The sequence below is a fragment of the Geospiza fortis genome, unplaced genomic scaffold, assembly GCF_000277835.1.
Source record: "Geospiza fortis unplaced genomic scaffold, GeoFor_1.0 scaffold84, whole genome shotgun sequence".
In the NCBI taxonomy this organism is placed as follows: Eukaryota; Metazoa; Chordata; class Aves; order Passeriformes; family Thraupidae; genus Geospiza; species Geospiza fortis.
The window spans coordinates 2,289,717-2,310,351 of NW_005054363.1; the positions used below are offsets into that span (position 1 = coordinate 2,289,717).

At 34.8% G+C, this 20,635-nt stretch overlaps 1 protein-coding gene across 4 annotated transcripts in view; it reads right to left on the reverse strand.

Annotated features, from left to right (window-relative positions):
- DOCK9 (dedicator of cytokinesis 9) overlaps positions 1 to 20,635 on the reverse strand; it is a 96,168-nt gene that overhangs the window by 10,708 nt on the left and 64,825 nt on the right. For 2 of the 4 annotated variants that reach the window (XM_005424120.2, XM_031059534.1), the window contains exons 33-45: positions 20,189 to 20,309; positions 19,544 to 19,677; positions 16,327 to 16,441; positions 15,401 to 15,467; positions 13,932 to 13,979; positions 12,052 to 12,188; positions 9,119 to 9,234; positions 7,272 to 7,409; positions 6,777 to 6,959; positions 6,051 to 6,164; positions 5,695 to 5,910; positions 3,949 to 4,006; positions 2,054 to 2,160 (exon numbers count right to left, since the gene is read on the reverse strand). In XM_005424120.2, the coding sequence (XP_005424177.1) occupies positions 2,054 to 2,160; positions 3,949 to 4,006; positions 5,695 to 5,910; positions 6,051 to 6,164; positions 6,777 to 6,959; positions 7,272 to 7,409; positions 9,119 to 9,234; positions 12,052 to 12,188; positions 13,932 to 13,979; positions 15,401 to 15,467; positions 16,327 to 16,441; positions 19,544 to 19,677; positions 20,189 to 20,309 (1,554 nt within the window). Of the gene's footprint in view, positions 1 to 2,053; positions 2,161 to 3,948; positions 4,007 to 5,694; positions 5,911 to 6,050; positions 6,165 to 6,776; positions 6,960 to 7,271; positions 7,410 to 9,118; positions 9,235 to 11,507; positions 11,552 to 12,051; positions 12,189 to 13,931; positions 13,980 to 15,400; positions 15,468 to 16,326; positions 16,442 to 18,731; positions 18,906 to 19,543; positions 19,678 to 20,188; positions 20,310 to 20,635 lie in introns of all 4 variants that reach the window. The other 2 variants (XM_031059536.1, XM_031059535.1) reach the window with 2 other exon arrangements.

A 20,635-nucleotide genomic window follows, 5' to 3' on the forward strand; every position in this document is an offset into this window, starting at 1 on the left:
GTGTTCCTGCAAGGCTCCTTTATTTACCCATCTGCAACCCAGGACAATGCCTCTCATGGAATGTCACAGGCAAACATGTTTTGATGAAATGCACACAGTAGCCTTGTTAAAAAGCAAAATCCCAAACTAAATTTTTGCCTACCTTAGATAACCCTGGCCTCAGACAGAATTCTTTTAAAATGAGAACTAAATCAAGAATCCCAAAATTTCAATTTTTGAAAAATGAGAATTTATGTAGGTCTTCAGAAAAATCTCACTTAATTAGGAAGAGGTTTAATAAACTGGAGAATATGAAAGATATTTTGACCCTTTTAGAAACATGAAGGGACTCTCTCTTATCCTCCAATACTTGTAAATGCTCCTTTGGAAATTTAACACTAAAATAACTAGCAATAAGGGAAATCTCAAGTTTTAAGGGAAGAAATTCCACATGGCTTGTTACCATGGATAGGAAAAATTCTCATCAGAGCATCATTTTGCTAAGTAGTAGTAAAATACAATTTGAAAGATGTTTCTGATTTTTGACTTCTGCCCCCAATTGATCTCATTTTTTTTCTCAGACAATACAGTTCTGCTTACTTATGAACACACTGAGGAAACAATTTATGAGCATGTTCCTATTCCTGAAGGAACAGGGCTACCTGTTCTGAAGCACTTCTAAAATGATTTTTATTCTGCTAAAGCCAAACAGTTCTTCCCTATTGTTACTCTTGTTATTATTATTATTTCTCCCCTATTATTACTTTTCCCATGTTTCAGATAACTTTCAGAAGTTATCTGAAAAATAGTAACATTTTTCAATATTTCATCAGTTAGAGTACTACGTGGTTAAGTTTAGAAAGAGTTGCACGCAGGGAAAAATGAAATTTGGCTTGGTTTGATCCTTCTGCAAGCTGTACAGGGTTATATTTTCACTCTTGGCTTACTTCCGTTCCACGGAAATACTGAGAGATGGAAATAAATTTGTGTAGGGTTCAATGACCCAGAAAAATCAGTATATTATTTTTGCAGGGAGTGACTAATGAAAAAAAGAATAAAGACATTCCATTTTTTTAAAAACGTGTAATAATTTAAGTCTGACAAATGGTCTGGCAGGAAAACAGTGACAGAAATTTCCAACAAAACTTTCCATCAGTAGTAGTCCCTAGAATTCCTGATCTTCAGTAACTTAGAGCAGCTTGCATTTCGCTTTGAGTAACATGCTACATTTCATGCTGGATCAGAAGAATCAATGATTTTAAAAAGACAGCACAAAAATTGAAAAAAAGTACAAACCACAAAACAATTTGCACAGTCAAGTAATATTGTCATACAGCTTTACCATACACTAATTAAAACACAAAAGAAAACTATTTTTGTTGTACAATTACACTTACAAACCAGAGGGTTTTCCAACATGACTGCTGCCAATTGTGGTCTGCCCCTCTCTGCCACAACAACACCAGCAAATATATAGTGCAGACATAGCTTTTCATGCAAGATTATTAACATTTTCATATAGGCTGCTGACTAATAAAATTTACTGTAGACCTTGCACAGATGGATCAGCAAACACACAAGGAGTGAAACTTAAGCCAGGAAAACACATGGACACAAGTTTAGTGTCAGTAAAACTACTTTCATTGTTATGGCATATTTGCTTCGGGAAATTGTAAACAGCAGAAAACCAGTGAACACATTTTCATGATTTCTGATGGAGTAATACTCTACATCCAAGTCAGTTTTACAAAACAACAGATTTTGCTAACTCTAATAAGTAACTCACATTAGTGTTCATCCTGTCAACTAGAATAAGCCCCCATTTTGCTTTTATTCCCAAAGTGGTGTTGAGTTGATGTGCTAGCACTATATTTAAAATACATGCATACGGTAAATTCTCTAAATCTAGCACACCTCACAGAATTCTTTTATTTCAGCTTTAGGTACAAATAGCAGATCATAAAACAATTATTGTATCTCTTACATCAGTAATTCTCCAGACTTGAACATAAAATTTGCAAAAATCCCCAATCTTTCCATGCATGTAAATTTTAACATTTTTATGTTTACTTACTTCATTGAAGTGAACATCTTGCATTCCAACATCCTCCATCATCGAAGCCTCTTCATCTATATTTGGTGTGATTACTCTGAAAGCAGTACAGCCTTGCCTAAACATCCCTGTCATTGAAAAAGAAATACAAACAAATTTAATTTTCTGCAGCAGGATAACATTGGGCCATTTTGTGATTCTGGATAAAGCAGAAGCCATGTTTAAATATACCTATCACCAAATAAAGGAATAGATCAGCCTCCCACTGCATGATTAAAATACAAGACCTTACATTACTGTGAATGTACAAATGGGTTTTAAAAAACCCGAAAACGTTAATACCTGGACGCCTACCTATCAAACTAAGTAGTGTCTGAATCTTCCTACTTTATCTTAAATTTGTGTCTAATCTACCCCACCCTAAGTCTAAGGTACTCAAGGTAACTTTTACAGTATTTAATTAAACTGCCATGAAGTTTACTTACTCAACTGGACCTGAGTACAGGAGCAGGACCTGGCACATAGTTTTTTCCAGTCTGAATAATATGAATGACATTAACTATAAAAATATGATCAAGGGATGGCAAAAGATTATTTAAACACAGAAAACCAGGAAAACTAACAAAATACCAATCTAAATTTCTTTATTGAAAAAAAAAAACCAAAAATGGAGTATAGAATGTTCCCATGTCTTTTACTCAGGCTGTTTAGATATTTTTTATTACATTGGACTGCTGAATTAGGGCAATCAGTAAATATTATGGAAACTTAAAGATTTGCACATATTTATTTTACAACTCATTCCTCCAAAGATTCTTGCTGCTCAGTGAGGAGTTCTGGCCATCAGAGGGGAGTTCTGGCCATCAGAGGTTTTATTGAATGATTGCCTCAAATGCAAGAGGCTTTTCTGTTCTTAGAAGTACCACAGGTAGGAGTTTGACCCTCTGTATTACTGAGAGGAAAAAAATTTTGTACTACAGTATACAAAAATATCAGAACACCCAAAGGACTCACAAATAAATAGAGACTACCACTAGTTCTCAGGTATCATCAGGCTTCCAACTGGACACAAAAATTTGTCTAAGCAGCTTATTTCAGATTTGGTCTCAGAGAAGGTTCTGAAATCACTGGGGCAAAGAAATCAGCCTATACACTGCACAAGCATTTGATGAGAAGCACAACAAGAATAGAGATAAGTCATCTTTTAGACTCATGATTTTACTTCATTTGAACTGCCAGGCAAAGGCAAAGCTAAAAAGATGCAAACATGAATTTGCCCACAAATCCAAAACACTATCTCATAATCATAATCAGTTTTAACAGATTCCTGAAATTTTCTTCAAGAGAGCCCTTTTTGTTAATTGAAGTTCTATCTCAAATCCCTGACTGACAACTCTTCTGATCCTGTAGATGAAAGGTAGTTTTCTACCCTATCTCAAGGGTCATCAGAATCCACTTTTACAAACAGCTGCTGGCACAGAATATACCACAACAAGGTGAAACAGCCTGAGCACTATTGTCATTGATTGAATGTCTGAAAATTTGTACAAATTTATTTTGACTACTCTGGCAGTGCCAGGTTTCCCTAGAGGCAGTGAGAGACTGACTGCTTGTAGAACAAGAATATTCACAGATAACTTTGCTTTAGAAGGGATCTGATTTGAGCTATTAGCAGCTCTGGTGAATAATTAAAATTTTTACTTTCCAAAAATTTTACTTTGCCTTTGCCTAAAATGCTGCCCCTTAGATATACAAGTTTACTCTTAAGTATGTGAGTTTGCTACCTGGTTAGGTCAGAATTTTTTTCCCTAGTGAACACTGAAATACCTACAACTTCCTCAAGGAAACAATTGATTTTCCCAAACTCTAATAAAAAATATATTTGAATACATGAAAATAAGGTTTTGAAATCATACCTTTTCGTGTGAGATATTCTGCAACCAGTGCTGCTACATGGACATAGCACATTGCTGCCTAAAACAGAAACAGTAACAATCTTTTAAAATACAATTAAAATGGGAATATTAAAAACAAGATATGTAAGGAGAGCAAGAGTATGAGACAATTTTTTCAGTTTTCCTTTATGTTGCTTTGCAGGAGATATTCTATGACTACTGCAAGAATTCTCCACCTCATTTATGTAAAGCAGTAACTCTGCAAGTGCACTCACTCCTTCTTAACCAGAGCCCTGAGTGGCATGGACAGCAGCTCACAACCTAAGAGTGACCCTGGGTCACAAATCACAAGGTAGGAACATCATGCTGTAATAAAAACAAGTTAATCTCTCTTTTGGGGGGAGGTATTTTAAGTGTTAAGCTATTAATGATTCTACTCAACATTTGGTAGCCCTTCTGCTAATGTGTTTTGTGTGCTTTTTGGCTCCTGACCAAGAAAAATGCAGAAGAAACTGGTGACAGGACATTTCAGAGCAGCAAGAGAGATCTAATCTATGAATGAAATATGAAAGAATTGGTGCAGTTTGGAAAACAGAAAAAAAAAGAAGAGGGACAGAATAATTTTCAGATATCTGAGATTTTTAATGGATTTGACACTGACCACTTTTCTCAAAAAAAATAAAAAGATTTCACATCCTTGTTTTATTAAAAAGGCTTAGGCTTTCAGCAAAGTAACTATCAGTTGAACAGCTCAAATATGGAGGCTGCACATCCTCAAACAATGGAGGTGAAGGAAAAAGGTAAAAATCTGCCAGAAGTTCTAACTCCTACTTTGTATTGAGTTGAACTTGATGACTTGCAGACCTCTTCATCTAGTTGCACAGTCAAAAATTCCAAGATTTTAACAAAAAAATTAAAAACATAACTGAAAAGGACAAAAAGACCTTGTCTTCTTAGACAGGTGAAGCTGTTCAGTTCAAAAGACAAGCTAATAACAAAGTAATGTGTGTGCCTTCTGTGTTGCTACCATGTAGAAGAGAATTCTAGCACTAAGAACTGAGTTAGGAAGATAGCACCTTCATTTCTTGGAGATCTTTATTTGCTTACATGATGCTCATTTTAACAGATGTTTATGCAATGCAATGATTTCATACAAATTTACTTTCAGATAGAAAAACCTTCTAGAAAGAGACAAAATTAATCTGTATCCAGTTAAAGCGTTAAAGTCTCATTAAGACATATAACAATCCCCAATTCTGCTTTTTGCTAGAACTGAATATTTTAAGAGCACAGTAAAAACAGAAAGCTTCCCTTTTATTCAAACAACACAAGAAATTATTTGTCAGTTTTGAGAACATTAGTAGTTTTTTTAATAAGCAATTTGGAATAAAACTAAGCTAATTCTGTAAAGGCAACTGGAGGAGAATTCAAGGAGTGGCTTTGAGTGTTTAAACAAGTAATAACAAAGATATTTTTAAGCAAAAGGCCTCTCTTCCATGGCTTGCATTGTGCATTCCATTCTTAGTAGTGTGTCAGTTATAGCAGTGAAACATGTTCCTTACATTAATAACCAGAAATTACTTACAGATGTACTTGGGTAGGACAAAAACTTATCAGCTATTGAAACCAATCCAGCAGCAATTCAAAAATTGTTAAAAAGATTTATTAAGTTACATGCTAGCAACTACATATAGAACATTCCCTTTCTATAAAGATAAGCTTAACCTTATTACAGAGCTAAAACTAATTTGTTTTTTATTCTCTTACCTCTGAAAGATCTCCATTTTTAACATGGATCCTTGCCATGCTGTCTAACCATGTCTTCCTCAATTCAGGTGTACTTGCATAGGACTTTGCCAAGCTGTACTGGAGGTCTACGAGCATTTCTGGATCATTCTCATGTTCCTTCATCTGAGCCGTAGCCATCAGCACCGTACGAATCCGTTTGGTTAAATCCTTAACATCAGAAGGGAATGTAGTGTGCTAAAACATGCAAAAGTCAGGTTAACTACAGTGTTTTCCTAGTCATTGCACAACAAAGTGATAAAACAATACTGGAAAAGATGCTGTGAAAGAGTCTTCAAGCATCCTTCTACAGTACGGAAATAGAAATAAAAACAAACCTTAATAATTCTGTCGTTATTGGCACAATTGTTGATGATGGAAAGAGACTGCTGAAATCTAGTTCCCCCAATTCCAACCACATCAGCAATTAACTGGCTTACTGAAATAATAACCTTGACAGAAACAAACATCTTGTTAGTGCATATTTCATTAAATACCCTTGAGATGTACCTCTAAGGCAATTACAAAGGAAGTTTTGTTCTTGTTGAAAAATCATTCTCCTAAATAAAATAATGTTTGGGGGTTCTTTTCCAATTACTTGTACAATAACATAGGATAAAGCAGGTTTGTGTAAATTCAAGACACATGACTGACTGCTAGGTGAACTAGCCAGAGGTCATTAAACTGCCAAACTACTGCTCCCAGCTTTGTCAAGACAATTTTCAAATTATTTGCACTATTTTAGACTTCTGTGTGCTTGTTGCTGCATTCTTTTCCTTCTTCAGATGCAACAGGATACACCATTTAACAAACAAAATAACATCTACAAAACAGAATGTTTGCACTGACAAATAAAATTCATTTCCTACAAAACACAGGGTCATCCAACTGTTTCTAAGTCTTTCCTTGTACTGAATATATTTTTATGGCCATCTTCTTACTCTTGGTACCAACCTTACTTGAACCCCAAATAAATTATTTTAAGTCTATCTGACAGGGCTTTGCACACTGGTATGCAACTGTGTATCTACAATATTAAAAAAAAAAAAAGGAAATATACTAACTTGCAGATGTGTTCGAACAAAAGACTTCTTCCCTGTGTAGTCAAAATTATTTCTCATCAAAAAGTACAGTAACTGGGAAGCTTCATTGCGAATTGAACTCAGCTTGGAATTACAGTACTTCAGAATTTCATAGCACAGTGCAGAACACATATCAGCTCTACCTTCATAAAATGTAGAAGGAAACTGAAGAAAAAGAAGAAAACAAAGAATTTATTCATTAAAACTAGGGTCAGATCTTGATAAAATAAGCATGTCAAGAGAAACATAAATATATTCATATCCTCAAACTGTGGAAAGAGCAAGAGTTAGAATAGGTCATGACACAAAACAATTTTTACAACTTATCAAAGGACAAGCATTCCACACTGTTGAGATCAGTTCAGTCCTTATTCACCAATTTTATTTTGGGATGTTAGTTCTTATATTCTTATATAGTATATTGTTAACTAAAGAACTGGACAAGTACATGAAGATTAATTTTTTAAAACTTCTTACCTTGAAAATAAGTGCCCTTAAAGCACTGAATACATTTTTCAATGCTGTTTCAGACTGATTCTTTTGAAGGAAGCAGAGGTATACATCAAATACTTTCTTCATCAGTGGATTATGTCCGTGATCAGTCAGTAGCTGATTCTTTAAAACAACAGCAAGGATTTATGAGTTTTGTACAGCAATACATTTATTCTATAAGAACATATACAGATCATCAAAAAGCAAGACATTTAAAAAAATATAACCTCTATGGCATTACCAAGATGTATGATAACACACACACATCTGAATTCTAACTAGGTATTTCTAACACTTCATTAATTTTGCTTATAAAGGAAGTGTTGCCTTCTGAATAGACTTACAGAACATGATTGTTTTTATCGGTTGTTAATTAAATCCATTACTATTAATAGCTTTTTGAGGGGCACACTCAAAGTATTAACAGACTTTGCTTACACTGGCTTTAGCTTTAGCAGCCCACACAGGGGAATTTTCTCATAGCAGGATCTCCTACTACAAGGTGATTCTACAAGGTCCTGCCCCTTCTGCAACTCCCCTGGGTGCACTCCACTCTTCCTTATCATCACTGCAAATATACAGGCATATATAAAGGAGTGGAAGAGGCTGGGTTCAGACTGGACATAAGCAGAACTTTTTCTACAGTGAGGGTGCTGAGGCAAGGGGACAGGTTGCCCTGGGAAGTAGAGGATGCCCAATTCCTTGAAAGGTTTTTTCAAGGCCAAGCTGGACGGGGCTTTGAACAACCTGGCCTAGTGGAAGTTGTCTCTGCTCATGCAGAAGGGTTGAACTAGATGATCTCTGAAAGTCCCTTACTATCCAAACCATATGACTCTGATTTTATGTATTTTAGTGCAGTTTATTGAATAGAAGCTCCTGATTGTCCTGTTTTATTCGTATCTTTGAGACTATTCTGGCATACTCTTGCCTATCTTCTCAATATACAACACAGAGATAACCTTGAAGAATTGTCATTCCAAGCATGATGGGTTGATAATTGAAGGATAATTAGCGTTCATTCCTCTTTAAATCTTCATAGCTAGTTTATTAATTTTCAATTCTGTAACCAGATCTGTGGACAGAACTGGCTCTAAACTCTACTAAATTAATTACCAGGAAAAAAGGAAGCTCATTGTAAATAAGCTCATGTTTTCGTAACTAAAGATAAGACACTAAATTTGAATCTTCAAGCAAGAATCTGGATACACTGCCCCAATTAAAGGAGAAACAAGCTAGAGTTATCATCTCTCCTTTTTATGGCTTCAATTTTAAAGTCTGGAAAACTTCAGAAAAACAGCCAAGAGGGGTAAGTGGTGTGCTATATAAAGATTCCACAGGAGAGCTACAGCAACTGATACAACTAAAAGAAGTCTTATTAGTGTGTTGGACAAATGGAAAAAAAGCTACAGAAGAGGAACACACAAATCACTATTAAGGAGTGCATTACTATAATAAGCAGCCAAGTTCAATATGAAAGTCTGAGAGTACCCAATTATGGTTTTGCCACAGATCTTTCACCTCACATGACCTTTAAAAGCCACTTTTACCACTAATATTAGATAGACACTAAAGCTCCTAGAATTATTTTTAAGTTAGGCTGAGGAAGGAGCTTTTCCCATAGATTACTGCTGGTGTATGATGTGTAGCTAAAGCCAAAGCATTTTGCTGTGAGACATTATCAGTTTTACATGAAAATAATAAAATACAATGCTAGAGAAGCTAAAAATAGCAATGCTATTTAGACTATAAAAATGTAACTTAAAAATAGTTTTTAAAAGTATTTATTCTCAAAGATACTTAGGGGAAAAGTTAACACCAAGTCATGAACAAACCTTAAAAGCCATTGTGAATAATGACAGAGTGTCCAGAATTGTAATGCAAACTTCGGTGGCAACATTTGCTTCAAGTAAAGACTGGTGAAGGACATCTGCATCTGAATGGCCATAGCCTACAGAAATTCCAAATGAAATGTAAGTGCTGGATACGCTCATTTAAATGTTTTTTATTTCCAAAAGACTTGCTGAACTAGGAAAAGATTAACAAGTAAAAAGCCTGACAGAAGTTAGTATTCAATACAGGAAAATAATTCAGATGCATTTAAATAGTTTCAAATATGGTCAGACAATTATTCTAACATAATTTGCAAAGGACTATAAAACATATTAAGGAAGAATTTCAAAAACAGAAGCATTAAACAGCAGTTAAAATGATGTGATATTTCATATATATGTGCATGTAGGCACAAATGTATATATATATATATAGATATAAAGCTACACAGTTATATATATATATATATATACACACACACATATATTGGTAAGTACTGCAGTAGGATGAAGTTACAGCTGAAAATATGTTGTTTTAGCAATTTAGTGATGTTACAATGGTCTCAAAGTTAATCACAATTCAACCAGGATAAAAATACAAAATAGTAAGAGTTGAAGGAACACAATCTCGTACTTATATGCAGTTTACCACTCCAGAATGAATTCTGCTCTTGTAGCAATACAATGCAATATCTCCATATTTAATAAAAACATTCTATCACTTCTAGCTCCACAGTGAACTTTAATAATTTTTAAAATGTACCCTGCCTCAGCACTGATAATAATGTGTCACTTCTGTTCCCTAATAGTGGTCATGAAGCACCAGATTGACAAACGTGACTGGGCTGCTTTATAAACATGTGGTCTGGGTCATGTTTATATGTCAGATTTACAGACAAATTAGCATCACTAAATCAATGACAAGGATGACAAACTTGTTGAGATCAAGTAAAGAACAGGAGAAATGCCAAACTCTAATGACATCTGGCCACTTCTTTCTGCACGTTCTTGCTTCCCTGGCTGAACTACACACATATGCCCATAACCACCAGTTTCTTTAGATTTATATGTCCTTCCTTTAAGCACAAAACTATACTGGAGTTTCTCAGAGATGAAAGGTATCATACCTTTCAGGTATGATAGGTATTGAAAAGGTATATATCAAAAGGTATTTCAGTTCTATTTCTAGCTTAGGTGTTTAGAAAGGGAGAAAATAAGTTCATAATTTACACTAATAGACAACTATCTTGCCAAAGAATCTTGATTTTAGAAACAAGTAAAGCAACTATTTCCACCAGACACTTCCTTTCTTTATGTATCCTACACAAAATATGTGCAAGATTATTCAAGCTCTGAATGCTATTTTGGATACGTGATAGAGGCAGACTGACAACTAAACAAAACTGTAAGTTAACAACAACAGAACAAAAATATAAAAATCAATTTCATACTTCATGTGGTTTTTACAGCAACATAATTTGATTTGTAAAACCTTGGTCAATACAATGTGTAATATTCTGATATTTATTAACTGTCCATTAAAAAAAACACCTATTATCAGTTTAGACAAAATTATCTGAATAAGACACCTTCCTTCATAATTTCCTTCAGTTGGAAAAGAATGGAAAGTTTCTTTTTACATAAGCATGCATTTCTTAAAGTCTTTCAGCTCTTTGTTTCGTAAAAAATCAGTAAACATTGCCAAGTTCCAAAAGCATGAAATCTCTTTGCACAGGGACATGTTATCTGTTTCTCAGAGTTTTTTTTTTAACCAGTCTTTATCTGCAAAGTATTGTACTGTACCAAATGTGTAGCCACATAGTGTAAAGGCTTTCTTTTGTGTATCAACAACCATGTAGAAATTATGATGATACAGCAGTAGCAGACTGATTGCAAGGGAAAAAATTAATTTCCACATACTTGTCTGTCATTTTAAAAGCAGGCATTTGCATTTTTTAGATTTAAACAGATGTGATAATGTATTTATGAATAGAGAGGTTTTGTGGGATTTTTTTTTCACTTTTACACAAGACAATGTGATAAGTCTTGTGCAATTAGGCTAAATTTTGCTTTATATTACAGAAAAAGAGCTAAAAGATTTTAAGAGACAGTTAGATATGCTTTGAGAAATCAAAGAATGAACACAGTGAAAATACAGTTAACTCAAGTTTTGCTGCACACAACTCTTCAATACCAGTGTTGTATTTTACTGAATTAGTCAACCAGTTTCATTGTTTTTTGAAGCTGAAATTTGAGAAATGGTGCTTCAGAATACTTTACATACAGTATATTGCAATTTAGAAGCAGAATGTTTAAAAAGATAGGCCACAAGCAGATTTAGTTTTCAATACAGCAGTCTATACAAGCTGACTTCAACCTGATTAAATCTTACCATTGTCTACAGAAATTCCAAGAATACTTGATATCTTTCTCACACTGAAAACAGAAAAATCACTTCATTATTGGACGCTTTTTCACTTCCAGACAAACTAAATCATGGGCTCGCAATCTTTGTAGAAATTCTAAGAAACTTATTTCTCCTCGGGGGATGTCAAAACATGGAGATATGGTCAGAATACATATATTTAATTTGAGACTAGTAATTTATAAGACCACGTAGGAGAAAAAAACTGAAGCTTAATAAAATAAGTAGGAAAAAAAAAGTCAATTTAGTAACTGTGCGCAGCACAAGTCTGAGGCATACAAAACTAAACTATTTTAAGATAGATTGTAGTTAACCATGCTCCATGTTATGGCACCACCCAGCAGTGATTGTTCTATCACAAAGCAGAGAACAGACCATGGACTGCTTCCAGCTATTCGTTTGACCTGGAACAGTAAAAGTCATTGGGATGCACTGGTGTGGCTCTGGGACCTGTCTCTGGTGTTGTGGTACTGGCTGAGGATGACAGATGTTATCATGTCATGAGACTTACTGTGGTTAAAAGTGAGAGAGTTATCCAGGCTGCTCAGCTGCTGCAATCTGGCATGCATCATTCCTGTTCTGTTACGGGAAACAGGCAATGTCTGAGATTTTCGATCATGAACTATGGATCCTAACCCCTCCTGGTTCCTGCAAGATGGGTGAAATGGGATAGAAGCAAAAGTTAGACATGTCAAACTGCAGCAAGACAGGAAGTGCTGTTAGTTAAGCACAAGAAGTTTTATAGAAAGAATTATAACGCAACCTATTCACTGTTTTCTTTATAAAATAAAAATAGGTAGCTCAAAAAAAAAGCATCATAGCAAACTCTTTCTTAAAACCTCAGCGCATGAAAGCAAAAGCACACAAGCAGTCACTCTTGAAGTGCTAAATTTACTTCAGAGCTTTCAAAAAATATAGTATTTGCAAACATAAATATTCTGAAAATATTCAGAACCCAAAACTGAATCCTCTATTTTGATTGCAAAAAAAATCAGCAAAAAAAGTTAGGACACACAGCAGTAAAATTAGAAAGCACACATGCAACAGGAGAGCAGGAATTAACTGAGATAGTATGATATACTTCTTACCCAAGCAGGAAGGGAGAAGAGCCATAGACTTTGTTAAATTTGCAGCAATCAAATGAAGAAAACAGAAAAGTGATCTGTGTTAGCAATCAGTACAGGCTAACTTCCTACTGTGTACCACCACCAGAGCTGATGAAAAATGAAAACCAGTGCTTGAACTGCAGAATTCCCTGTTTCCTCTCATTCTCTGTCATTTGTGTATTTTAACAGCACGTGCATTGACTGTGATATACTTCAGTGCAGTGACAATGTGAAAGACATGAAAGTTACATTTACTGGGAAATTCACAACACCAGATGCTTTCCACAGCTCAGCATTTTCAACATTAACATGCAGCACACAGACCAGGTGATCAGTAAACAAAAAAGAAGTGTGGTAGTGTCCTCTACAAAATCATCAAACAAAGTAGTTGGAAGAACTTTTATAAAAAGCTTGAGAATTAGAGACTCCTGTACATCCAGAGTTTGATGTACATTTGAACACAAAGATTACAATCAAAACCTTAAGAAAGCCAGATTTATTTTTGAGGTTTTTATGTTATGTGAACCATTTTTCCCTCAGAAAAATCTCCAAGGAGACAGTCAAGTCTGTAGAAGAAGATTCACATTATCTAAATTAAAACCAAAAAAGGCTAACATTATAGTTAGAATGTATTACCATCCAAAGTCAGCAACAAATTTCTCACTGAGTTCAAGAGGGCCAGTATTTTAACCACATTAGTTTAATCATAACACTACCATGTTAACCACAGCATAAGGCCTAAAGAAGTTGCTATCTTTGGCTCCATTAAAAAACACTTTGTATTTAAAAAAATAATGCAATATATTAAAATAAATTAATACAAGTTTCTGACTCCCACAGATTTTCTTCAGACTCCAAATTTAAAAACAGCAGTGTTGGAATGTTCACTACTCACCTTCAAGTAAAAACACTATATGTATGAAATTTCTGAAGCATTTCAATTTATGCGGTTTTATGGCCAACTGAATAAACAAAACATCATAAAATTTCTTTCCCAAAGACATTATTTCAATGAAACAATGCTGTAAAAGATAGCATTTAAGGGGTGGCTTCTGAAGTCATCATTAAAAAACAGCTCACAGACCATTCTTAAACAAATACCAGACTTCCAGACAGGATACAGATTTGTTAATATGGTAACCAGTTACTTACTTCAAAATCTTGTGCATCATTTCACACTAACTCTTCTACTTGTGCAGTTTATTTGTTACAGAAGTTCAAGGCATATCTTACACAGTGCAGTTATTAACAAACAAGACAGTGACATTTAAATTCCACACAGTACCTGGCTATGTATCGTTTCCCCATGTACTGGAACTGATGTAAGCACACTCTGCAGAGAACACAAGTCAGAGAAGCCACACTTTAAAAAACCTTTTCTAGATTTATGTACACTGGAATTATTTAATAATTATTGTTAACTTTAAACTCTTGCATCATAAAAGTTCTTTACTTCTCCCAGCCTTAAAATTCCTTTCAAGACCGCAAGTCAAGAAAAGGTAAATGTGTCAATTATCTACAAATGGAAAACAAGACAGGGCAACTAACATGGAAGAGGGAAGCAAAGAGATAACCAGACATTGCCTATTTACACCAATTTTGTAAATTGCGTGTAAGTGTTCAAAATAAGGGCAAAACATTTTGTTTCCCTTCACCCCAGCCTAAACTCACTTGGTTACAAATTGTTTTTTTTTTTTTTTGTTGGGTTTTATTTAAGGTCTCCAGATTCCAGGATAATAGTTTCTGAAAGAACTGTTTTCAAAAGGGAATATGCTTTTATAACGAGATGATGACAAAGACAAACTAACAACAGAAAATATTCATTAAAAAAGTAATCCATATTACTGGTAACTGCACAACAGTAATGACTAATTAACTAGAAGTCATATTTTCAAATCAAGAGAAGTAGTGTGAGTGGAGCTGTAATACTGATTTTATTTTACTCTTTTCACACTGTAAACATTTATTCCAATAATACGGAAAACAACACAACATCCTTGTTGATCCAATAAGATATTCTAAAAGTTCTTTTCTAAAGTGTAAAGCCAAAATGAAAGCCAGTTTTCAGGCTCTGTCTTCCATGTGCCAGCTGAGAATGAGAGAAAAGACTGCCTTACTGCTTCTTCAACTCAGCTTCATTTTTTACTGAGACCTTGAGTAGCTCAGCTGTCTCCAACCTGCCAAGGCACAATGGTGTTTGCCTTCCCCAGACTTGTCATTCTGAGCACAAAATAACCTCAACTCCTCCTTCTGAGATCTTCTTGTCTTTTAGACTAGTGGACTCATAGTGGAATGGTAGACTCATCCTGTACCTATTCCCTTAGGGAACAGCAGAGGACACATGAGGAATCCTAGGAGCACAGTTCTGAAGTTATGCAATTCAATCAGTTTTGCTACACAACCATGTATTTGCAATTTAACAGCTGATGTTACAAGACACAGTTTAATACAGAAGGGTATCAAAACAGTTGGTTCCTCTTCCATGAGCACTGCAATACTCTGAGCATTGTTTGTTGCTCAGGAACCCCCTGAGATCCCTTCTGTATAGTTTGATTCCAGAGACTACCATGGACTTGGACAGACATGCAATTGTGAACATCAAGTTAAGGACTTCTGAACACATCAGCACAATATTATTAAAAAAAAAACCAAAACAACAACCAAAAAAGCATTTACACATGCTTATATCCACACTCAAATTGTTAATAGAACAGCAAAACATACAGCTGCATGACAAGCACAACAAAAACTTACTCTGTAATGGTGAAAAAGTCCATGAGTTCAGATTTTGTAGCCTTGTTCCAATATGTAAACAATGCATCTAGGAAAATGAATAACAATTTAAAAGATAACAATTACTATTTGAAGTTTTCCTTAAAACTGATTATACAAATGTTCATATCAATTCTCCAAATGAGTTTCTGCAATATTATGTTAATTAATACCCCATAATATTCCCATCCAATTTAATATTTTACATAGTAATAATTGTGTAGTCTGTAGTGCCTACAGTCTATAACAGTGTAAGACTTCAGAATATTTCAGTCTGTTAGTTCTATAACCTGCTTCTTTACAGAAGGGTCCCAACATTTTTTTTTAATTAAAATGAATTATTTTTCTTTGATCACAGACAGGGATGATTCCAAGATGTATGATCCTAACAAGTAAGATGTGCCATTCATGCCCGGTTTCTATACCCCTGTAACCTTCTCCAGGATAACACAACTCTTTCAAAAATTCAATGGATCATCTCACAAACATCCCAGGAGAATGACGAAGCACTAACATCCCCATATTACAGAAGTGGAAATATATACAACAATCAAATCATTTGGTTCCTCGTAATACAGCAAGTTCTGCAGAACAGAGCCCAAGACACTTTTACAGAACAATGAATTATTCTTCACCTCTGTTTTCCAAACCAAACTGTACCATTGCACACAAATATTCACTTCCTTAAAAAGTCCTTTAGTTGACCTCACACTTTGAATAAATAATGAGTACTTAATGCTTACAAGGTTTCAGTCAGATTATAATTTGAGTGATTACACATATTTGTAAAATGCAGCACATCAAGGTACCTACACCTATATTCTGCTGATTTTGAGAAGTTATTGAAATAACAGGCATAAATCCAGCAAATGACTTTGAATTTATAAAAAGCAGGAGGAATTACCTACCATCTGACATGCTTCTTAAAATATGAAGGAAACACATGAGCAGGCTTTTGATCTCTGCTTGGTCAAGTTTGTCATATCGAACAACAGAACTCCCTAAAGTGCTGCTCTGCTGGTTCTGAAAAGCAAACAGATGTATTTTGGCTGAAGAGTTCTTAAAATGATAAGAAACTAAATTGTTTTCAATTGCTTTAATAATTCCTGCAGCAGAAAAAGGATCTCAGAATGGAGACAAAAATGTTTCATGTAAAGACAGGTCACTAAAACACACATTACACACACCAAGTATACCAAATTAAGCCTCTTTGCTTTGCTTGTTTTTAATTCCTTCTAGGTATATTTTTTTCCCCTTAGGAGCAAAAGGAAAAGTGACACACCTAGGAGTGATTACTGAACAAGTTAATTATACCTAGGTACTCACATTGTAGAAATCAAGCCTGGCCCTTCTGCTTAGACTGAATACTTGAAAACCAAATGCTACTGTTAGGTGATACATATATGCTCCTTTGCTTTTCAAGGGACTTTCTGCTAAACTGTAGACAGAGGACTGCCTCTACAAAATTTGTTCCATTTAGAGATATAAGAACCTCAAGAAAAACATACATGAAGGGCAATAATATGCATTCTGGAAGACTAACTACTACTAAGTAACTTGCTCTTCCCCTCCCCTCCTCTCCCAACATATAAACAAACAAACCCAAACAAAAGCAAAACCCTCTCCCTGTTTCATTTTTTAATGCAATTCCTACACGTGTGGGAAGTTTATCAGCAACCCACAAGAGCATCATCTGTGCAAAAAGAAAAAAGCTCTATAATTGGTCTTTCAAAATGTATACCACCAAAGAAAATTGGAAAAATAAAAATTGTAAAAATATATAACTTGAACTTTTGGCAGAGACTTGTAAAAGAAAAATTTCCACACAGTCTAGTGTTACAAAATCCTCAGTCTGAATCTTTTATAGATATACTGCATAAACTTTTGTTTAAAGTATAAATTATGCCCTTTATAGTGCCTAATTCTCACATCCAATATGCCACCTATGCAAATGGAAAATGAACAAGACAACTAATAAGTTTTCTGTAAAGTCAACAGTCTGGTATAATTGATCTGTACAACTCTTACTATAAAAAATTTACAAATATAAGGGTAGCCTCAAGGGAGAAAAGCACTTGGTTTCACAAACAAAGCAAGAAGTGACATTAGAACAACCCTTCCTGGCATACTCCTAACTGAAAGCAGGAGACACACTAACCATGAAGGAACATTTCACAGCAACCATTGACTGCTGAGCCCTTTTTTTTGCATTCTGTTGCATTAAAGAATTCCTGTCCTAAACCAATCTGTGACTCAGATACCAGAGTAAATGTGTGAATCACATACTATGATGAATAGCCAGAAGTTACTGTAATTTAGGAGGAGGTGGGCACCTCTGTGAGCTCAATTATTGCAGATTCTAAAGACCTCAAAAAGACATCAAAAACTGTTTATTTTGAAATATCTCTGGTGAACAAGGAGGTGCTACTCTACAGCTTTTTGGATGCTATAGCAGGCAATCAATGGGTGACAGAGCAGAAACAGAATTGTGTTTCCAAGACTCTAAGAAACTGCCCAGGGCACTAGATAATAATCCCACTAAGACTGTTGAAGATACACACAGATAAAATAGGACTGTAGCTATTTCATTTAGAATCATGTCAATAACCTAAATAAAGTATACACATATTGAAATAGAAACTGATATACTTCCAGTTATTCTGATTCCACAAGCATAATACTACAGATTATTCTGAAAGAAAATTAGAACAAAAACATGGCTCTTCACTATAATGATATCAAGCAATGAGCAACAACTTGGAGATAACATGCACTGAACAACTGATCTACTAGAAAGAAAGTTCAGAAAGCAACAAATAAGAAGCCGGGATTAAGTGTTATTTGGGGAAAATATCAACAGCATGCAAAACATAAATCCACTGTTACCTAAGTTGGCAGACCAGAGCAGAATTTTCAAAGGCTGTTGACTCCTTTGAAAACCCTTTTACTTGGTGAAAACACTACACATTAGTAATTAACAGCACAGCAACTAAGTAATAGATGACAGCATTGCCATTTAGCAACAGCGCATACCAAGGTATTTCTTTATTACCTTGGCCATAACCAAAGAAGAACTTTCAGTTCTATCAAAGACCCCAAGACTCAAACACTTCAGTTATTGAAACTGATTGGATTTTTTATATACTTGAACTAGATCCCATGCATGTACCCTAGGTTTGACATTTGAACATATTTTACAAGGTCAAATTGCATATATTGGGTTTGAGATTCAACTGTTGCAAAGAAGCGGCAAAACTACTGACCACACACTTCACTCAGAAGCTTAACTATACCAAGCACAAAAACCAGATACTTCTTGTAACTGAAGAGAGAAAGTAGTATGCAAAATGTTCTCTGGCAAAGCTGGGATTGTCAGAAGTGAAAAATCCATAGTAACACGGTTTTTCTTTGGAGGGTGACAATTTTCCTCTTCTTCTCCGCCTGGGCGCAAAGCATGAGCAGAGTGCCTTCTGAGAAGCTTCTCTCTCTGCCCCACGAAGGCATGTCAGGGTCAAGGGGAAAAAGTCAACATGTTGCGACTTGCACAACCAGAGCTAAGGAAATGAAATGTGATCAGCATTGACACAAACTCTAGAAAGACAGGACTGAATACCTCATAGCTGCTGCAGTCAAAGCCCCTAATTTGTAACAGCTTTTAAGAAATCGTTTAGAAAAGTCAAACTAAGATAAAAGAAATCACCCAGAGAAAGCACAAAAACTGGTTTTTTCAACGTTTTAAAAATGCCAAGTATACTGAGCATAGGAAGGGATGGAGTGATGATCTCCAGAAAATCAAAGAAGCTGTTCTAACTGGAATTCAATCCTCCGAAGCACAATTCAATACAGTTTATCTAGTGCCTTTCACTAGCAAAGGAAACAACAACTGCTTGCTTTTATCTCTACATTGAAAATCTGTTTGCATTTTTTGTGAAACAACTCTGTAAATGCAATGCAAAAGGAGTTCACAAGATAATTATTTTGCAAAAAATTTACATAAAATACTGTTTTGAAGTTATTCTAGAAAGCCCATTCACAATGGAGATCAGAGAAGTTAACTTCTATGAGACTTAGGATGAAATTTTAGAAATACACTTTTAGGATTTATCTTGGTTTGTTTTTTGTTACCTTGTCAAGAGAATTGCTCTTGTCACTGTGTCTTTCTGGGAGACTGTTTCCTGAGTCTGTGCTTATAAGAGAACCTCTTGAGTCAGCATTCCTCACACTATTAATATTTGGAGTCGATGTGGTGTAGGGGGAAGCTAAAAAAAAATAAAACCACAACCTCAAACAACATAAAGATCTCAAACAATACATACAAGTCACTCCATAGCTCAGTCAGACTTTTAAAATCACCATATATTTTTAAGCAGGCAAATAATTGATTCCATTTACTTATTTTTAATTAAGACAAACTTATTCTAGAATTTCAGCAAAGTATATATGTGTCTTAGGGTGACTGAGCACATACACCCTGACTTATGTACAACTATGTAGATATATGCATAAAAAACGTATGTAGCAATATATATACACTTCCATTAAGAAACATGTCTATCTAATAAAAAAAAACCAAACAAATTTTTCCCATTTTTTTATATCTTAACTATCACCTTTGACAGGGAAAAAAAGCAGCCCTGCTCTAGCAAATAGCTTTAGTTTCATATAAAAGAGCAAACCCCAAAAGATCCCAAAAGACAGATTTCATGTACAGAGTGAAAAAATAAAACAGTTCCTCTTTAATTATTTTATTTTACTTTTTTAAGTGCTTACCAATGCCAGAGATAACACCAAACAGATCTTTAGGGAGGTTGTTATCCAATGTGTTTCCTGATTTTTGTGGTGTTACTAACTGACTTGCAGTTGGCAAACTTGGTGCATCATCCTTTGTGCTCTGTTTGGTAAAGAGAGGAAAATGTGATTATTTTCCGAGATTAAGGACTTAGTGAATATGACATGTCTTCTAGAAAAAGATTTGTTAAGTATTTCTTACTTAAATTTTGATTTCTATTAAATATGCTCAAAATAATGGAGATGTTCATATTTTCATAAGCTTGGGATACCTTAAATCTTAAGATACCTCAGGAAACATTGAAGAAATGAGTATTCAATTGAATTTGAAACACTATAAAACAGATATTTCAAAAAGGCTCACATTAATTTTATTTCAAACACCCAAATATTTATCTTGTTGGAAGAGTTTAGGAGATTTTTTTTCTT